We start from the raw sequence: 20,592 nt of genomic DNA, 5'->3' as shown, positions 1-20,592 counted from the left end.
TTTTTGATTGTTAGTATAATACCACTGTGGCTGGAAAAGGTATTTGAAATGGATTTCAGGCTTCATAAATTTACTAAGATTTATCTTGTGGCCTAACATACGAGCTCTCCTGGAGAATGTTGTGTGTGTGCTTGAGAAGAATGTGTACAATTGCCTCCCCCCCCCCAATATCTGTGTGTTCTACATCCACAGATTCAACTCTGGGCCAAAAATAGTAAAAATAATAATAATAAATAACAATATGACAAAAATACAAATAAAAAGCAATGCAGTGTAGCAAATATTTATATAGATTTTATATTAGGTATTATGAGTATCTAGAGAAAATCTGAGGCATAAGGAGTATGTGTGTAGATTATATGCAAATACTACACCATTTTAGATAAGACACTGATCATCCATGGATTTTGTTATCCTCAGGGGTCCTAGAACTAGGCATTAGCATTGTGCCTAGTTGGGGCTTACCTGTAGCCTGTGTCCACTGGTGCCAGCCTGGAGGTTGGGTGTATGGTTGCTAGCCCAGAAGCTAGGTCTATGAAAAACTGGGTCTTGGAGCCATCTTAGGACCTGAGTTCACAAGGCTTGGCACAGGGAAGGCCTGGGCCCTGTGTTTGCAGGTGCCTGCCAGGTGTTTGAGCCCAGGTGTGCCATCCTTATTCTGGGATGGGGCTGAAGCCCAGGGCCACTGGGACATGCCTAGTGCTTGGGTCAGCCTAGTGCAGGGGCAGGCCCAGAGACCAAGTCCACCAGGCTGGGCTGGAACCTGGGACTGCAGAATCTGGCCTGGCATTGGTATGGGCTTGGAGGCTCAGTTTGCTGGTACTAGCCTGGCAATGGGTAAGCCTGGAGCCTGTATCTGTAGGGGCCAGCCTGGCAGCTGGGTCTACCAGGTAGGCCCAGAACCTGGAGCTGTGAGATCTAGCCTGGTGCTAGGGCAGACGTGAAGGCTCAGTCCCCGACTTATTTTCTTGATGTTAGGTTAGATTTTGATGGGCAAAAATTTTAGATTTTGATAAAACCCCTTTTTTATGATTTGTATCCTTAGTATCCATTTTAAGAAATCTCTGCCTACCCCAAGGTCAGACAGATATTCTGTAGTAATAGTAGAAATGTTAAAGTATCTTACATTCATCTCATGTCATATTCAGAAAAAATTGCTTGTAGGAGTAGTTGACTATAGCATTTTGTTATTTTTTTTCAGAGAGGATTCATTTTTTATGTTAGGCAGCTGTCAGTACTTGCAATCTTGGGAGCGCCCTCATCCTGTATCGAGGATTGAGATTATTTGTTTTTTTTTTTTTTTTTTTTTTTTTGAGGCGGAGTCTTGCTCTGTCGCCCAGGCTGGAGTGCAGTGACCGGATCTTGGCTCACTACAAGCTCCGCCTCCCGGGTTCACGCCATTCTCCTGCCTCAGCCTCTAGAGCTGGGACTACAGGCGTCCGCCACCTCGCCCGGCTAGTTTTTTTGCATTTTTTAGTAGAGACGGGGTTTCACCGTGTTAGCCAGGATGGTCTCGATCTCCTGACCTCGTGATCCACCCGTCTCGGCCTCCCAAAGTGCTGGGATTACAGGCTTGAGCCACCGCACCCGGCCGAGGATTGAGATTATTTGAAGTTGGGGTTTGTAGAAGCTAAAAGGATTGAGATTATTGGCCGGGTGCGGTGGCTCAAGCCTGTAATCCCAGCACTTTGGGAGGCCGAGACGGGCGGATCACGAGGTCAGGAGATCGAGACCATCCTGGCTAACACGGTGAAACCCCGTCTCTACTAAAAAATACAAAAAACTAGCCAGGCGAGGTGGCGGGCGCCTGTAGTCCCAGCTCTAGAGGCTGAGGCAGGAGAATGGCGTAAACCCGGGAGGTGGAGCTTGCAGTGAGCCGAGATCCGGCCACTGCACTCCAGCCTAGGCGACAGAGGGAGACTCTGTCTCAAAAAAAAAAAAAAAAAAAAAAGGATTGAGATTATTTGCAGTCCCAGGGAAGGTCAATCTCCTTTAGGTTCCTCCTTACTTACAAAGTCAAGTCCTAATCTAATCCCTTCCATTCCTGGTCCTGAATTCCAGCTCTCTTTCTCGTAGTCCCAAGAATTTAGGTCAGATATTCACGGTCACATAGTTGTGAAATCCCACATGGTAGTGGTGCGATTTCAACCTAGGCAGTCTAACTTCAGATCCTGGGTTATTAAAAGGAAACTTCCATGTCACCCTTACCATGAGGGATGAATTTTATTTGTTTTGCTTCCCATTGTATATCTACACCTCACATGACATGTAGTAGATATTTAGAAAATTTCATTAAATATAAGAATGAATCTTCTCTTAGACCATTTGGGATACTATAGCAAAATACCACAGACTATGTGGCTTAAAAACAGCAGAAGTTTATTGCTCACAGTTCTGATGGCTGTGAAGTCCAAGATCAAGGTGGCAGCACATTCCATGTGTAGTGAGGACCCCTTTCCTGGTTGGCTTGTCTTTTCTTTGTGTCCTCAGATGGTAGAAGGAATGAGAGATCTCTGTGGGGCCTCTTTTATAAGGGAATTCATCCCATTCTAATCACCTCTCTAAATACCCACTTCATTTTTATTTTCATTTATTTCTTTAATTTTTTGAGATAGAGTTTCACTCTTGTTGCCCAGGCTGGAGTGCAGTGGCGCAATCTCAGCACACTGCAACCTCCACCTCCCTGGTTCAAGTGATTCTCCTGCCTCAGCCTCCCAAGTAGCTGGGATTACAGGCGCCTGCCACCAGGCCTGGCTAATGTTTTGTATTTTTAGTAGAGACAGGGCTTCACCGTGTTGACCAGGCTGGTCTTGAACTCCTGACCTCAGGTGAGCCATCCACCTTGGCCTCCCAAAGTGTTGGGATTACAGGCATGAGCCACTGTGCCCGGCCCCAAAATCCCCACTGCTAAATACTTTGACCTTGGGTGTTAGGATTTAACATAAGAAGTTAGGGGAACATAAACATTCAGTTCATTGCAAATCTGTTCCCCTTAGCAATACTATTAGTGGTAGTTACTTCCAATCTGATAGATTATTGAATAGCATTTTGGGCTTAGAGTTGTGCTGTGATTTTATATACTGTTTTGTTGCTTTGCCATTGGTGGTGACTTACTTGTTTTTTGTTGTTTTTAAATTAGTATTTCCATGGGGATTGGGAAAACTACTGGCAAAATTTATCTGGAAACTTGCATGAACAACTTATCGATCTTTGTTTTGTGGTTGGTATTTTATCCATATTAGAAGCTCCATAGATATTAACTAAATTAAAAATGTAGGTTGGGAGGCTGAGGCGGGCGGATCACTTGAGGTCAGCAGTTTGAGACCAGCCTGGCCAACATGGTGAAACCCCATCTCTACCAAAAATACAACAGTTAGCTAGGCATGGTGGCAGGTTGTAATCCCAGCTATTCAGGAGGCTGAGGCAGAAGAATCACTTGTGGGAGGAAGAGGTTGCAGTGAGCTGAGATTGCACCACTGCAGTCCAGCCTGGGTGACAGACGGAGATTCTGTCTCAAAAAAATATATAGGGATAAACAATTTCTCAAATACTTTAAATCCTTATATTTCCTATTTTAAATCTTTATTAAATATTTCTTGTCTTTAAAGCTTGATTATAAAATTAAGTAGTTTAAGTAATTTACTTGTCTAAAATTTACACATCATTAGATAATCTTTTCTTTTTAAAAATCTTTACTCCCTCCATAGAGTTGAACTTCCTCTCTTTTTAGAAGAATGGATTTCTCAGAGGCCAAAAAATTTATGGTTCTTCTCTGGAAGAATTTTATTTTAAAGGTAAGTTGAACTACCTATAGGGTTATTACAACAGCTCAGAGGCCACAGGGGGAAATTCTGACAGCTTGATCGTTGAATTTCAATTTTTATTGTTTTACTTTTTTCAGTACGAAGGCTGGGTTATCTCTGCCAAATATAGAGTTCTCACAGAGAGAGATAATAGCAGGCTGTTATGTAGAAAGCAGAAAAAGACAGTCCAGGAAACTGCTGCTATTATAGAGTGAAGCTGTGTTCTTGGCAACCTATATATTCTTTTATGAAGTATCTTTTATCTTAATATGAAATAATTATACACAATATAGGACTATTCAGCCATGAAAAAGAATGAGATCCTCTCATTTGCAACAGTATAGATGGAACTGGAGGTCATTATGTAAAGTGAGATAAGCCAGGCACAGAAAGACAAACTTTGCATGTTCTCACTTATTGGTAGAAACTAAAAATTAAAACAATTGAACTCATGGAGATGGACAGTAGAAGGATGGTTAACAGAGGCCGGGAAGGGGTAACTTGGGGTAGGGAAGGGGAAAGTGGAGATGGTTAATGGGTACAAAAAAATAGAAAGCATGGATAAGACATAGTATTTGCTAGCACAACAGAATGACTAGAGTCAAAAATAATTTGATCGTACATTTAAAACTATCTAAAAGAGTGTAATTGGATTGTTTGTAACATAAGGGATAAATGCTTGAGGGAATGGATACCCCATTTACCTTGATGTGATTATTATGCATTGTGTGCCTGTATCAAAATATCTCATGTAACCCATAAATACATATACCTGCTATGTACCCACGAAAATTAAAAATTAAAAAAAAAATTCAAAAATGAACTTGTAAAGTTAATAACCTCTTAGGGCAATTAACATAATCTTTTTTCTTCTTCTAGAGACGGCGATGTATTGCTTTAGTTGTGGAAATGGTCCTCACATTTCTGTTTAGTGCCGCACTTTTGGCAGTACGCTCTGTTATTGTTATAAAGAAGAACGGACCTTTTGATTTCGCTGCTCAGCCTGTCGATGAAGTGCCTTTCTACATCACAGCTTCCTTAGCTTCTGCTTTCCCTTTGGAATTGGCTTATGTGCCTTCCAGAAGTACTGTGGTTCAGGGTATTATCGAAAGGGTGAAAATGGATTTAAACCCCCAAATGAAAGGTTAGAACTTCACGTTTTCTGAAAAAACACACAGAATTACTAAGTTGATTTAGTGAAGACATACTTACAACCTTATTAACTGGTTCTTAACCTCCCAAGTAAAACACCGTTGGAATCCTCATACTAAGTGTAAATATTATGGACTTTGTTACACTTGAAAGTTAAATTTCCAGAAAATATTTTGTTTGTAGAGCCCAGAACAAATAGTAATATTTCGAAATGAGATGACCAATTATGATGATGATTCTAAGTTGTTATCCAGTTTTGTGATACTGTTTTTTTCTATCTGGTTGTGCTTCTTGAACCTGAATAAGTATACCTCCAGGGGTGTGTGATTTTGTGCCACAGATCAGTGGTCAGTTATTTAAAACAATGTTTTATATTAAAATGTGGTGTGAGTAATATAGGAAGGCTTCAGAAAACACTCAAGCTATGTAGAATTATTTTAAAAGCCTTCAATCCCTCACTTATCTTCATATTCCCAGATCAGTTTCTTATCTCTTTCTCTCAGAGGTAAATACTGTCAGAAGTTTGGGCTGTCCAGGCACAGTGGCTCACACCTGTAATCCCAGCATTTTGGGAGGCCGAGGCGGGCAGATCACCTGAGGTCAGGAGTTTGAGACCAGCCTGGCCAACATGGTGAAACTTCATCTCTACTAAAAATATAAAAATTAGCCAGGCGTGGTGGTGTGCACCTGTAGTCCCAGATACTCGGGAGGCTGAGGCATGAGAATTGCTTGAACCCAGGAGGAGGAGGTTGTGGTGAGGCAAAATTGTGCCACTGCACTCCAGCCTGGGTGACAGAGCGAAACTCTGTCTCAAAAAAAAAAAAAAAAAAAGAAGAAGAAGAAGAAGAAGAAGAAGTTTGTGGGCATCTTCCTAGCATACCTCTCTCTACACGTGTGTGCATGGGCGCACACACACACACTCATGCAACTTTTCCATCTTGTTTTGTCTTTTAAGAGATATTGGCCGGGTGCGGTGGCTCAAGCCTGTAATCCCAGCACTTTGGGAGGCCGAGACAGGCGGATCACGAGGTCAGGAGATCGAGACCATCCTGGCTAACACGGTGAAACCCCGTCTCTACTAAAAAAATACAAAAAATTAGCCGGGCGAGATGGCGGGCGCCTGTAGTCCCAGCTACTCGGGAGGCTGAGGCGAGAGAATGGCGTAAAACCCGGGAGGCGGAGCTTGCAGTGAGCTGAGATCCGGCCACTGCACTCCAGCCTGGGCGACACAGCGAGACTCCGTCTCAACAACAACAACAACAAAAAAAAAGAGATATGAGAGTCCTTGAGAGTAGATGCCATCTCGAAGCATTCTTTTTTGTTGTTTGCTTTTTTATCAAAGCATTCTTATTTTAAAATAAAGACTGAAACAAAAGAATACGAAGTTCCCAGTAATTTTTAAATTCTACAACAAAAATATCCCAACAAATTTAGAGTCTATCATGGGTTACTCCAACAGTCTGTTTGGGTTACTCAAAATATTTTCTGATTTCTACTCTGATGTCTTCTTTGATGCATGGAATTTTAAAATTTTTAGAAATGTGTTACTGAACTTCCAAACACTGGGGGCTTCTTGTTATCTTTCTGTTGTTGATTTCTGTTTTAATTTCCTTTCATCAGAGAGTATACTCGATTCCAGTTCTTTGACATTTTGAGAATTGTTTATGACTAGTACATGGTATATTTTGACAAATGTTTTCTGTGCATTTGTAAAAACTGTGTGCTGTAGGTTTTGCTTCTGGTGTTCTATAAATGCCACCTAGGCAAAGCTGGCTAAGTGTCATGCTTTTCAAGTCATCTGTATTCTTCTTTTTTTTTTTTTTGTCTGCTTATTATATCCGTCATTGAAAGAAGTATTAAATTTCCAATCAGGTATTATTAGGATTAAATAACTTATATACTGCATATATTAATTTTTTTTTTTTTTTTTTTGAGACGGAGTCTCACTCTGTCACCAGGCTGGAGTGCAGTGGCACAATCTCGGCTCACTGCAACCTCCCACCTCCCAGGTTCGAGCAGTTCCCCTGCCTCAGCCTCCTGAGTAGCTGGTACTACAGGCACCCGCCACCACGCCTGGCTAATTTTTTGTATTTTTAGTAGAGATGGGGTTTCACCATGTTGGCCAGGATGGTCTCCATCTCCTGACCTTGTGATCTCCCGCCTCTGCCTCCCAAAGTGCTGGGATTATAGGTATGAGTCACCGTACCCGGCCTCTATATATTCAAATTTATATATTTTTAAGATATTAAAATTTCCAACTGAGATTTAGCTATTTTTCTTTTTGCTTATTTATTTTGAATTAAAGTTCATGTGATCTTTCCATTGAATCATTTTAAAAACAATATTTTTCAGTTCCAGAATTTCCATTTATCTCTATTTTGAATAGGTTCCAGGTCTCTTGGAAAATGTACCATTTTTAAGTTTATTAACCATATCAACTGTAGTTACTTTAAAATCTCTGCCAGGAAGTTCTGGTATCTGGATCACTTGCTTATCTTTCTTTTTTTCTTTTATGTGATTGAGTTCTATTTTGTAACATGCCTTGTATATTTTTATCAAATCCAAGATGTTGCAGATGAAAACTTTTGAAGGCTTTTGGGGATATTTCTTTATCCAAAGAAGGTTAAATTTTCTTTTGGATCATTATTGTACTGGTAGCTCCCCCTGCCCCCACTGAAGGCTAGTTTTAGCTTCACTAAAGACTGCCCTATTTCTGTTTTCTCTTTACTTCTGGGCATAACCCTGGTACTAGTGTGTGATTGATCCTTACTCCTAGGACATGACCATTCCATGATTCAAATGAAAATCGGGGGTTCAAGAAGGCGCCTTACCTTGTGGGGCTTGAGCTCCATCCTGTCTCCCCAGCCTGGTGCAGCTACTGAAATCACTGCTCAGCATTTTAGCCCTCCAGCCACTGTCATCTACCTGCCTGTTCTCACTTGGAAGACTAGAAGTTCATACCCAGGCTTTCGCCCCTCTTTCTGGGTACACATGGTTAATTAAGGCAGCTGACAGTCAAAGATGAGTACCCAGGCCGGACCCAGTGGTTCACATCTGTAATCCCAGCACTTTGGGAGGCAGAGGAGAGAGTTCACAAGGTCGGGAGATCGAGACCATCCTAGCCAACATGGTGAAACCCTGTCTCTACTAAAAATACCAGAATTATCCAGGTGTGGTGGCAGTTGCCTGTAGTACCAGCTACTCGGGAGACTGAGGCAGGAGAATCACTTGAACCCAGGAGGCGGAGGTTGCAGTGAGCCAAGATCGCGCCACTGCACTCCAGTCTGGGTGACAGAGTGAGACTCCGTCTCAAAAAAAAAAAAAGAGAGAGAGAGAAAAAGATGAATACCTGGGAAAATAGTTTAGGTATCTGAGGAGCCCAGGAACAATGAAAGGAAGAAAGAAAATGGAACCTCCTATACCAGGAGAAGCAGAACTTGTGTAACTACTGGAGGGGTGAGGAGAAGAGCTGCTCAGGTGTCTGGAGTTTCAGCTGGGGTTCAGCTGTACCCCATCATCCTATCATCATCGTCATCATCCCAGGCTGCGGCATTTGCTTTCTTATGCATGACCATGATGGAAAGAACAGCTATCCCCAGTCTAGGCTTTCAGGACATGGTTACATGTTTGTGTGTGTTTAATGCTCTCCTTATTGGGGCTAAGCAAGTTGGGTATATGTTGGAATGAAAAAAGTTGAAAGTTAGATTCTTTTAGGGTTGGGTTTTTTGTTTGTTTTGTTTTGGCCAGGTCACTAGGATTGAAGGTGGGAGAGACAAACGAATTGAAGAACTGGAAGAGTTATTGAAGAGATGGGTCCTGGAATCTAAACTAGAAAGGAAACCAAGTTAGGAAAACAATGATTTCAGATGTCAAGTGATGGGAATGTAAAATGGCTCTTGATCAAAGACCTCTGAAGCTACACATCATATGACCAGTGCACCACCAGCTCCACACATCAGTATCTCTCTACAGCAGTTTCTCTAGGACAATGGTCCCCAACCTTTTTGGCACCAAGGACTGGTTGCATAGAAGACAGTTTTTCCACAGACCAGTGGTGGGGGGATGGTTTCAGGGTGATGCAAACACATCACATTTATTGTGTACTTTATTTCTCTTATTACATAGTAATATATAATGAAATAATTATACAACTCACCATAATGTAGAATCAGCAGGAGCCCTGAACTTGTTTTCCTGAAACTAGACAGTCCTATCTGGGGGTGATGGGAGACAGTGGCAGATCATCAGGCGTTAGATTCTCATAAGGAGCGCGCAGCCTAGATCCCTCATATGCGCAGTTCACAATAGGGTTTGTGCTTTCATGAGAATCAAATGCCTCCGCTGATCTGACAGGAGGCAAAGCTCAGTTGGCAATACAAGTGACAAGGAACATCTGTAAATACAGATGAAGCTTCGTTCGCTCACCAGCTGCTCACCTCCTGCCGTGTGATGTGGTTCCAGTCCATGGCCTGGGGGTTGTGGACCCCTGCTCTAGGGGGTCTAGGACAAACCAAAATAGACAGTACACTTCCTCACTTGGAAAATGAAAATAATAATAGTGTCTTATTTATAGGGTAGTTGTGTATATGTGAAGTATTTAGACCAGTTCTCTGCACATAGTAAGTGCTCAGTAAAGACTAGATTTATTGGGCAGGCACAGTGGCTCATGCCTGTAATCCCAGCAATTTGGCAGGCCGAGGCGGGTGGATCATGAGGTCAGGAGATTGAGAACAGCCTGTTCAACATGGTGAGACCGCATTTCTACTAACAACACAAAAATTAGCTGGACGTGGTGGTGGGCACCTGTAGTCCCAGCTACTCAGGAGGCTGGGGCAGGAGAATCGCTTGAACCTGGGAGGTGGAGGTTGCAGTGAGCCAAGATCATACCACTGTGATCCAGACTGGGTGGCAGAGTGAGACTCTGTCTAAAAAAAAAAAGACTGGATTTATTATGATTATAGGAAACACAGCTTTCTGCTCTGCCAGCCTCTATGCTGAGTATCACCGTAAGGCCAGCCTACCAGTGACTATTTGGAAAAGCTGTAGCATCTAGCAATACTTCCAATGTGTCTTCTATTTCACAAATAATGATACAAAATATGAAACAAAATGAACAGTAGAGGAAACATTTTGAACAGGAAACCATGTCTATCTCTGTAAACCTGTCCATTTGAAATTTGGATTACTGCTTCTTGGATTCATTCAAGGCAATAGAAATAACCAAACTTTCTGTCTTTAACTACCTGGTCCAAGGAAATCAGCCCTGTGTTTCCTCTCTAATCTTAATCTTACCACCTGGATCTTGTGGTTTTAAGCCTGCCTAGTCATAAAGGACAACTGCAAATATTTCAGCTTTATTGGAACTCAAGAGCATTCTGGGTTTGTTCTTTGTGATTCTTCCCTTTTATTTCACTTCCACCTAACTTTTAACCTTTTAACCTTTTTTTTTTTTTTTTCCCTGAGATGGAGGAGTGGAGTGTCACCCAGGCTAGACTTCAGTGACACAATCTCGGCTCACTTGGCAACCTCCAGTCCCCGAGTTCAAGCAATTCTCCTGCCTCAGCCTCCTGAGTGTCTGGGACTACAGGTACCTGCTACCACATCTGGCTAATTTTTTTGTATTTTTGTTAGAGACGGGTTTTCACCATGTTGGTCAGGTTGGTCTTGAACTCCTGACCTCAAATGATCCACCCGCCTCTGCCTCCCAAAGTGCTGGGAGTACAGGTATGAGCTATTGCATCTGGCCACTTTTAACTTTTGATGTTATATTCCATTTCCAGCATCTAGCTCTTAAATTTTGATGTTACGTTCTATTTCCAGCTATGTCCCTTTTTCTTTCTTTCTTTTGTTTTTTTTTTTTGAGATGGAGTTTCACTCTTGTTGCCCAGGCTGGAGTGCAATGGTGTAATCTCAGCTCACCCCAACTTCCACCTCCCGGTTTCAAGTAATTCTTCTGCCTCAGCCTCTTGAGTAGCTGGAATTACAGGCATGTGCCACCACATGCAGCTAATTTTCTATTTTTAGTAGAGATGGGATTTATCCATGTTGGTCAGGCTAGTCTCAAACTCCTGATCTCAGGTGATCCGCCTGCCTTGGCCTCCCAAACTGTTGGGATTACAGGCGTGAGCCACCGCACCCAGCCTACTTTATTTTTTCTTAAGAGTGGACTTAGTTTTACCAGCTTTGATGATTTGAATTCTCTGAGGCCCTTGTCTCCTCCTGCTCCTGACCAACCGTGTAGGTTCCCCCCTGATTCCAGGCCCCAAGAAGCTACTTTCAGCTTTGAAATGTATGTGCCAGCTTTGCCTACCCCCCTGAGAAAGGGAGATTATTAGATCAGGTGCTTTGCACCTGGTATTTTGCAGTTTTACCAAAAGTGATGATTATGACCCCTTAGCATAATTTCATGGCCACCAACAGTGTTCTCAGGTTTGGATGGCAGTCCAAATATACTTTAAATATTAAGTATTTGGCGGTCCAAATATACCGCCAGATTAAACTATCTTGAGAAAGTAGAATTGACTGTCATTATTTGTGGATTCTGAATTTGTGAATTCAGTGACTCACTAAAATTTATGTGTAACTCAAAATCAGTAACCATTCACGTTTCACTTTTGAGGTCATTTGCAGACATGCGGAGAGTGGAAAAAAATTTGAGTCCTCCAAGGGTGGTTCCCAGCCTTGGCCAGGTCAAACAAGATGACACCCGGTCCACCTTGTTTCCACTCTCATACTACTAACAAGTATTCTTGACTTGATATAGTTGGTGCCTTTTTTTTTTTTTTTGCATCTTTATTCTTTATGTTGGTGACTTTGTTGTTTAATGTCACCCCCAGGCATAGTGCTGAAGTACTGTCTCATGTTCCTAAGTGCAAAAAGGCTATGATTATATCTTTTTAAAATTTTTTTAAATTTTTATTGATTGATTGATTGATTGATTGATTGATTGAGACAGGCTCTTACTCTGTTGCCCATGCTGGAGTGCAATGGCATGATCTCGGCTCACTGCAACCTCCACCTCCCCCAGCTCAAGCCATTCTCCTGTCTCAGCCTCCTGAGTAGTTGAAACTACAGGTGCACATCACCGTGTCCGGCTACAGTTTTATATTTTTAGTAGAGATGGGGTTTCACCAAGTTGGCCAGGCTGGTCTAGAACTCCTGATCTCAAGTGATCTGCCCACCTTGGCCTCCCAAAGTCCTGGGATTACAGGCGTGATCCACCGTGCCTGGCCCTGATTATGTCTTTTGGAGAAAGTACCTGTGTTAGAGAAGCTTAATTCAGGCATGAGTTATACTGCTGCTGGCCATAAGGTCAGTGTTAGTGAATCAACAGTATATATTAAATAAGGTGTCTTTAAACAGAAGCACCCCCAAAAAACGGCTTATGTATTGATCAGTTGATGAAAATGTGACCAGAGGCTTGCAGGAACCTAATTTTGTATTTTCCCTAGGAATAATCATTCAGTATTCCCTAACTCAAGTATCTGTGATGACTTTATAGAATATAACCATGAATAATGAAAATGGATGGTGTCCAGGATGGGAACATAACATGTACAGCATCAGCACTTTCATATGAAAGTCTCCCAACAGCACAGGTGCAGCTGTACGATCCCCCAGTACACAGGGCACACGCAGTTCAAGAGCTGAGGTCGATACGGTGTAGACCCTGTAATTATAGGGAAGCCGCCACTTTTGTTTGCCAGAATTTGTGCAAAGTCCTAGTTACTTTCTTCTCAAGCCAAGTTCAGTCTGTAGATGAGATGTATTGCAGCAAACAATGTTGATAATGGGTTCTAGGCACTGCTAGCGTTCTATATTTTTAGCTCAGCACATACCTAGGCACAGTGCTGCCAGAGAGTAAACTCATAGCTATCTTAGTGGGTACATCTGGGTCCGGGAAAATAGGATTTATGTTTGCTATTAACCCTTTCCTCACAATAATAAATCTGCAATCTTTTTTTTTTTTTTAATATGGAGTTTTGTACTTATTGCCCAGGCTAGAGTGCAGTGGTGCGATCTTGACTCACAGCAACCTCCGCCTCCTGGGTTCAAGGATTCTCCTGCCTTAGCCTCCCAGGTAGCTAGGATTACAAGCCACCACACCCAGCTAATTTTTTGTATTTTTAGTAGAGACAGAGTTTCACCATGTTGACCAGGCTGGTCTCGAACTCCTGGCTTCAATTGATCCGCCTGCCTCTCCCTCCCAAAGTGCTGGGATTACAGGTATGAGGCACCACACCTGGCCAAAATCTGCAGTTTTATATCAAAATGTATCATCAGTGACAGTCCCTAAGGGCAATCACATTTTTTTCTGACACCATAATTGTATTACAATATATCACAACTATTAGCATTGTGGACCAGAAAAGCAGTACATTTACTATTTTTCAAAACTAATTGGGTTATCCTTGATACCTACCATCCCCAGCCTGTTTGAGATGCAGTAAAGGGCTCAGGTTGGTGCCAAAATCTTGGACACACCCTCAGTCATGAGTTACTATGATTAGCGGCAAGCGCAGATCAAGCCTTGTCCTGGTCTGTGCCCTGGGGTTCTTTGAAGCTGATGAGTGATTTAGAAGAACATTGGCAGCCAAGTATAAGCTGGTCATATGGAGTCACACATGAGGCTGAGAGATGACTGATTCATCTCATGATGAAAGCTGTTACTCTCACCAACATTTCGTCGACTTTGGGGAATGATTATGTTGCTGACTAGAGATCAACATGGAAATCTGGGTATAAAAAGCAGTCAGGGAGGCTGGATCCTTTCTTCTAGTGGCTGCCTCAAATCCAGCAGGCCCTTGAATAACGTCATTTTGTCCAACGTCATTTTGTTATAACTTTGATGGGAAAAAAGAAATTGATTCCCAGTCCGGGCTGTTGTCTGTGTGGAGCTTACATGTTCTCTCCATATCTGTGTGGGTTTTCTCTGGGCATTCCAGTTTCCTCCTGCATCGAAGTAACTGTTTTACTTTTGAGGTCATTTGCAGACATGCAGAGAGTGGCAAAAAATCTGAGTCCTCCAAGGGTGGTTCCCAGCCTTGGCCTGGGATGTGCACTTTAGGGCAATTGGCATGTCGACATTGTCCCAGTCTAAGTGAATGTGGGGTGTGCGTGACTGTGCCTGGTGATGGCATTCATCCAGTCTAGGGTTGGCTCTTTGTGTCCTAAGCTGCAGGGACAGGCTCTGGCCCCCTGCGACCCTGAACTGGAATAACTAGCTAAATGATTATTTTACTTGTGTTTGTTAATCTGTCTTAAATGTATATATGGCTCACATTATTTATTCCAATGTTTAATATTAGAAGTGTTTTGGTATTTATTTAGATGTTTGGTGATGTTTTTTCTGATCATAAATATACCATAGGCACTCCAGCCTGGGAGTACAGAACAAAATCCCATCCCCCCGAAAAAAGAAAACAGTAATATGCAATAAAAACTTAACTCTTTTTTTTCCCCAGAGACAAAGTCTTGCTCTGCTACCCAGGCTGGGGTGCAGTGGTATAATCACAGCTCACTGTAATCTCAAACTCCTGGGCTCAAGCGTTCCTCCCACCTCAACTTCCCAAGTAAATGGGATGATAGATGTGGGCCACTACTCCTGGGCTAATTTTTTTTTTTTTTTTTTTTGTAGAAATAGAGTGTCACTATGTTGGTCAGGCTGGCCTCAAACTCCTGGCCTCAAGCAATCCTCCTGCCTCAACCTCCCAAGTGCTCGAGCCACGATGCTGGCCCTTAACTCTTGTTTGTATCAATTAGATTATGGCAAAGTTAGTTTCGTTAGACATCATTTCACTTAAAGTTAGTTTCCAAGAACCTATTGATGATGATAAGTGAGGGCTTACAGTACATGTCTTGGAGATAAATATTGTGAATGCACCATCACCCCTCAGGCTAAATAAATATTGACCCAGGAACACCAGAATCTGACCTCATTCTTCCCTCTTCCCTTTGGATAAACCTGTTTCTTTGTTTATGAGAACTATAGGAATGCCTCATTTTTATGCAAATATAAAGCGAGTGCCCAACCACCACATTTACCTAAATGCAGATGTTTTGGAGGCTCAAAACTCAAGGGTCTCCACCCAGGATCCATACATACAGAAAAGACAATTGTCCAGGATGGGGGCTAAATCTTTGGAGTTGAGTGTTACATTTTTATTTTGCTTTGTTTTTCATAGTTTTTTTGTGCAAAAAATGAGTGGAGCAAAGTAGCTGGGGAAACTGACTGTATGCTCGTCTTTTTGAGATTCAGAACTAGCGATACGTTGGAGTCCAGGTGACAAGTGTGGCAGGGAGTGGAAGCCCTGTTGAGAAATGGGGACTTGAGAAGCATGGAATACTACCTTTGGTGAGGATGTTGATGTTCTCTCAAGCTATTCCATCTACGTTGGCAATAATGAGGCTCCCGATGGAAGCTTTTGAGAATCAGATAGTTGGGGATTTGCTGCAGGAAGAGTTGTGACAATCAAGCCATTTAAATCTTAGTGATAAAACCACATGATATTTCATTTTCCCCTGCAGGTTTTTGAAGCCTTTGATATCCTGTTTACATCAAACATGTTACTCCTAAGAAAATCTTTAGTGTATACAATTCCACATACAGATATTTTAAATGACTACTTTGGCTTAGAAGAGTACAAATGACACCCCGGTATTTTAAAATTTCAATTAGATTAAGTTTAATCTAGGCTAAATTCATTGATTGATCACCTCAAATATTGAAACGTAATTGCCTCAAATATTGAAACAATAAAGTTGTATCATTCCTTAATTTCTTAGTGTTTTCTATAGTAGAGATTCTCTTAATGTGGATTTTGAGTAAATTTTGTGGATTTTTTCTTTTCTTTTCTTTTGAGAGGGTGTTTTGCTCTTGTTGCCCAGGCTGGAGTACAGTGGCACGATCTCAGCTCACTGCAACCTCCACCTCCCAGGTTCAAGCGATTCTCCTGTCTCAGCCTCCTGAGTAGCTAGGATTACAGGAGCCCACCACTATGCCTGGCCAATTTTTGGTATTTTTAGTAGAGAAGGGATTTTGCCATGTTGGCAAGGCTGGTCTTGAACTCCTGACCTCAGGTGATCCGCTTGCCTCAGCCTGCCAAAGTGCTGGGATTACAGGCGTGAGCCACCTTGCCCAGGCAGATCTGTTTTTTAATTTCCCTTTAAGATGGAACTTCCCTTTTTTCTTCTTTTTTTTAAATTATACTTTAAGCTCTAGCATACATGTGAACAATGTGCAGGTTTGATACATAGGTAAACATGTGCCATGTTGGTTTGCTGCACCCATCAATTCGTCATTTACATTAGATATTTCTCCTAATGCTATCACTCCCCACTCCCCCAACCCCACGACAGGCGCTGGTGTGTGATGTTCCCCACCCTGTGTCTAAGTTATCTGATTGTTCAGTTCCCACCTATGAGTGAGAACAGGTGGTGTTTGGTTTTCTGTTCTTGTGATAGTTTGCTCAGAATGATGGTTTCCAGCTTCATCCATGTCCTTGCAAACGACATGAACTCATCCTTTTGTATGGCTGCATAGTATTCGATGGTGTTTATGTGCCACACTTTCTTTATCCAGTCTATCACTGATGGACATTTGAGTTGGTTCCAAGTCTTTGCTATTGTGAGTAGAGCCGCAATCAACATACGTGTGCACGTGTCTTTAGTTTAATTAGATCCCATTTGTCTATTTTGGCTTTTTTTTGGCCATTTCTTTTGGTATTTTAAACATGAAGTCCTTGCCCATGCCTATGTCCTGAATGGTATTGCTTAGGTTTTATTCTAGGGTTTTTATGGTTTTAGGTCTAACATTTAAGTCTCTAATCCATCTTGAATTAATTTTTGTATAAGGTATAAGGAAGGGATTCTACATATGGCTAGCCAGTTTTCCCAGCACCATTTATTAAATAGGGAATCCTTTCCCCATTTCTTGTTTTTATGAGGTTTGTCAAAGATCAGATGGTTGTAGATGTGTGGTATTATTTCTGAGGGCTCTGTTCTGTTCCATTGGTCTATATCCCTGTTTTGGTACTAGTACCGTGCTGTTTTGGTTACTGTAGCCTTGTAGTATAGTTTGAAGTCAGGTAGCGTGATGCCTCCAGTTTTGTTCTTTTGGCTTAGGATTGTCTTGGCAATGCAGGCTTTTTTTCAGTTCCATATGAACTTTAAAGTAGTTTTATCCAATTCTGTGAGGAAAGTCATTGGTAGCTTAATGGGGATGGCATTGAGTCTATAAATTACCTTGGGCAGTATGGCCATTTTCATGATATTGATTCTTCCTATCCATGAGCATGGGATGTTCTTCCATTTGTTTGTGTCCTCTTTTATTTCGTTAAGCAGTGGTTTGGTTTGTAGTTCTCCTTGAAGAGGTCCTTCGCATCCCTTGTAAGTTGGATTCCTAGGTATTTTATTCTCTTTGAAGCAATTGTGAATGGGAGTTCACTCATGATTTGGCTCTCTGTCTGTTATTGGTGTATAAGAATGCTTGTGATTTTTGCACATTGATTGTGTATCCTGAGACTTTGCTGAAGTCGCTTATCAGCTTAAGGAGATTTGGGGCTGAGACGATGGGGTTTTCTAGATACACAGTCATGTCATCTGCAAACAGGGACAATTTGACTTCCTCTTTTCCTAATTGAATACCCTTTATTTCTTTCTCTTGCCTGGTTGCCCTGGCCAGAACTTCCAACATGATGTTGAATAGGAGTGGTGAGATAGGGCATCCTTTTCTTGTGCCAGTTTTCAAGCGGAATGCTTCCAGTTTTTGCCCATTCAGTATGATATTGACTGTGGGTTTGTCATAAATAGCTCTTATTATTTTGAGATACGTTCCATCAATACCAAATTTATTGAGAGCTTTTAGCATGAAGGGCTGTTGAATTTTGTCAAAGGCCTTTTCTGCATCCATTGAGATAATCATGTGGTTTTTGTCTTTGGCTCTGTTTATATGCTGGATTACATTTATTGATTTGCATATATTGAACCAGCCTTGCATCCCAGGGATGAAGCCCACTTGATCATGGTGGACAAGCTTTTTGATATGCTGCTGGATTTGGTTTGCCAGTGTTTTATTGGGGATTTTTACACAGCTAAGATGGAACTTTCAAAACACTGTTTGAAGCATCCCTTATTCCTTGGTTTACTTAACTGTCTTTATTATAATAATTCATTACGATTTTAAACTTGTGGTCAAATTTTTTAAAACCCCTAACATTTTTATGCACTCAAGGTATCCATTAGTTCATTATGTCAATGTTTCAGCAATAGTGTTTTGAAATTTAATGACAATATTTTGGTAGCCTTTTATCCATGTAAAATAGTCTCCCATCTTACATGTAGGAAGAGCTATCATATATTTTGCTCTCATATGGACAACTCACATATTAGACTTTTGTCTCTCTACAGTTCTAGGCTTTTCCTCAGAAGAAGAATTTGAAGATTACGTGAAGGAAGTAAATAACTCTGAAAAGGTTCTGGCCGCTATTGTTTTTGACCATGACTTCAAAAATAGCAATGATCCCCTGCCACTGAAGGTGAGAAAGTTTTATGCAGAAACCTCGTATTTCTACTTCCAGTTTCCAGAGATTTAATGAAGTAGAGGTATTGTTCATTTTTCCATTTTGTAAGTGGAGAGACCATAGCTTTCCCAAGATCGTAGTGCTTATCTGTGGTACAGCAGGGATTGGAATCCAGATCTAACTAACTTCAGTGTCTGTGCATTAATTTAGCTAGTGCCTCATGCTGATGTGGAAGGAATTTTATTAACTACCTGCCAGGCTTTATTCATAAACTGGACTCATAGGAAACGCTGACAGTTGTGGACATTGCCTCTGCTATTGCATCTGATAGGGCAGCTGTCTGTAGCCCTACAGATGATGGTAAAGAAAATGCACATTTCCTGGGACAAAACACCTGATGCAGTAAATAAAACATATGCATCTTCATTAGCAGGGAACATAACATGAAATACTTCCTTTTTCTTTTGAGTGAGTCTCATAATTTCTCTTCTAATTATAAAGAAAGAAAATAACTCGAGGACTGAAGCAGGCTGAATCAAAATTAGAACATCTGCAAACACCAAGGAAGATTCTGATAACAACCCCCCAAGAAGGAGAAGCAAGGACAATGCTTTGAACTTAGGGTCTCTGGTGTTGAGTAAAATAACCAAAGTACAACATATAGATATGCCCAGAGCCAGAATTCTGCATTTAGGATACAGATGGTTGTCAATGGAACAAAAAAGTAAGGAAAACTGCCAGGTTTTAACTAGGGTAATAGGTATCCTTTCATTCTACCCCATAACTTCCTCCATATAGGTCAGTGTCCCTCAAGATGGTGACTCCTTGTAAAGTGATGCTGATCTAGGCTCAGTGGTATACACTGTGCTTGGCAATTTAAATTTAAATTGGTGCAATTGAAAACTTCACCTCTTCTGTCTGGCATGGTCTCCCTCTCCCTGCCCTATATTTGGCTTGCACATGCTTACCTTGTGCAACTGCTGCTGTGACTTTTTCTGTGTTGCCTCTTCTGACCACATGTACCCCTTCCCTCCTGCATCCTTCCATGAATACCTTAACCATGTGTCTGTCACTGAGTTTATACTACAATGTAAGTATGTTTCGTCAACTAGAATTTGAGCTCCTTGAGGAATAGGGGCTGCCTCCTTGAACATGGGATAAGTCCCTAAAACTTGTGTCTAGATAACTGATTATATGAATATTCATCCAGACCTATGGCCTCTGCCTGTCCCTCCTACTCTTCCTGATTTCTCTGGTCTGAGCCTTCTGACTTTTGACAACTCTTGGTCCATTTGCTATCTTTTTTTTTTTCTTTTTTTTGAGACAGAGTCTCACTTTGTTTCCCAGACTGGAATGCAGTAATGTGATCTTGGCTCACTGCAACCTCTACCTCCTGGGTTCAAGTGATTTTCCTGCCTCACCTCTGAAGTAGCTGGGATTACAGGTGCCCACCACCACACCTGGCTAATTTTGTAGTTTTAGTAGAGACAGGGTTTCACCATGTTGACCAGGCTAGTCTCGAACTCATGACCTCAAGTGATCTACCCACCTCAGCCTCCTAAAGTGCTGGGATTACAGGCAGGAGCCACCGCGCCTGGTCCATTTTTTATCTTTTAAAGTTAGTTAACCTCAGCATGACATTTACTCAGTTCTCCAAAAGTAATACTACCTTTTCATTTAATAATTGGATTATGCAGCACTCCACACTTAGATCTTATCACATTCCTCCTCTATTCTCATATCGGAGTCTGCCTTATGTTATCATTGCTTTTAAGAGAGGAAGAGATTTTCCTCTTAGAACACTACACTTGACTGACATAAAGGGAAGGAAAATTAATAATGCCTTTTGGTACATTTCATTTTAGTATGCAGCCATCTCTCTGTTTAGGGAAAAAAATTCATAATTATGTACAAATTGCCACTATATTTGCTTACCACAAGCCTGTAGTATACATCTAAGTATTGCTGACACCTCAATAAAAAATTTCACAAAATTAACAAAGGATGGATTTAAAGGAGGTGGGCTTGAGTTTAGATGTAGTCAGAGCATGGATGCCCTAGGACAAATTTGCTCTCGTTTCCTGGTGTCCAGAATATACTTCAGCCTCATCAGGCAG

The 20,592-nt window shown here is 41.5% G+C and overlaps 1 protein-coding gene across 1 annotated transcript in view; it reads left to right on the top strand.

Moving 5' to 3' along the window:
- The window catches only part of LOC117088566 (ATP-binding cassette sub-family A member 3-like), a 62,169-nt gene that overhangs the window by 18,225 nt on the left and 23,352 nt on the right, over positions 1 to 20,592 (top strand). The window contains exons 2-4 of the mRNA XM_033219833.1: positions 3,708 to 3,794; positions 4,683 to 4,947; positions 18,363 to 18,490. Of these exons, the coding sequence (XP_033075724.1) occupies positions 3,735 to 3,794; positions 4,683 to 4,947; positions 18,363 to 18,490 (453 nt within the window). The 5' untranslated portion in view covers positions 3,708 to 3,734. The remainder of the gene's footprint in view (positions 1 to 3,707; positions 3,795 to 4,682; positions 4,948 to 18,362; positions 18,491 to 20,592) is intronic.

Source organism: Trachypithecus francoisi, unplaced genomic scaffold (assembly GCF_009764315.1).
Source record: "Trachypithecus francoisi isolate TF-2019V2 unplaced genomic scaffold, Tfra_2.0 Lachesis_group10, whole genome shotgun sequence".
NCBI classification, from domain to species: Eukaryota; Metazoa; Chordata; class Mammalia; order Primates; family Cercopithecidae; genus Trachypithecus; species Trachypithecus francoisi.
This window is presented reverse-complemented; position numbering and strand designations above follow the sequence as displayed.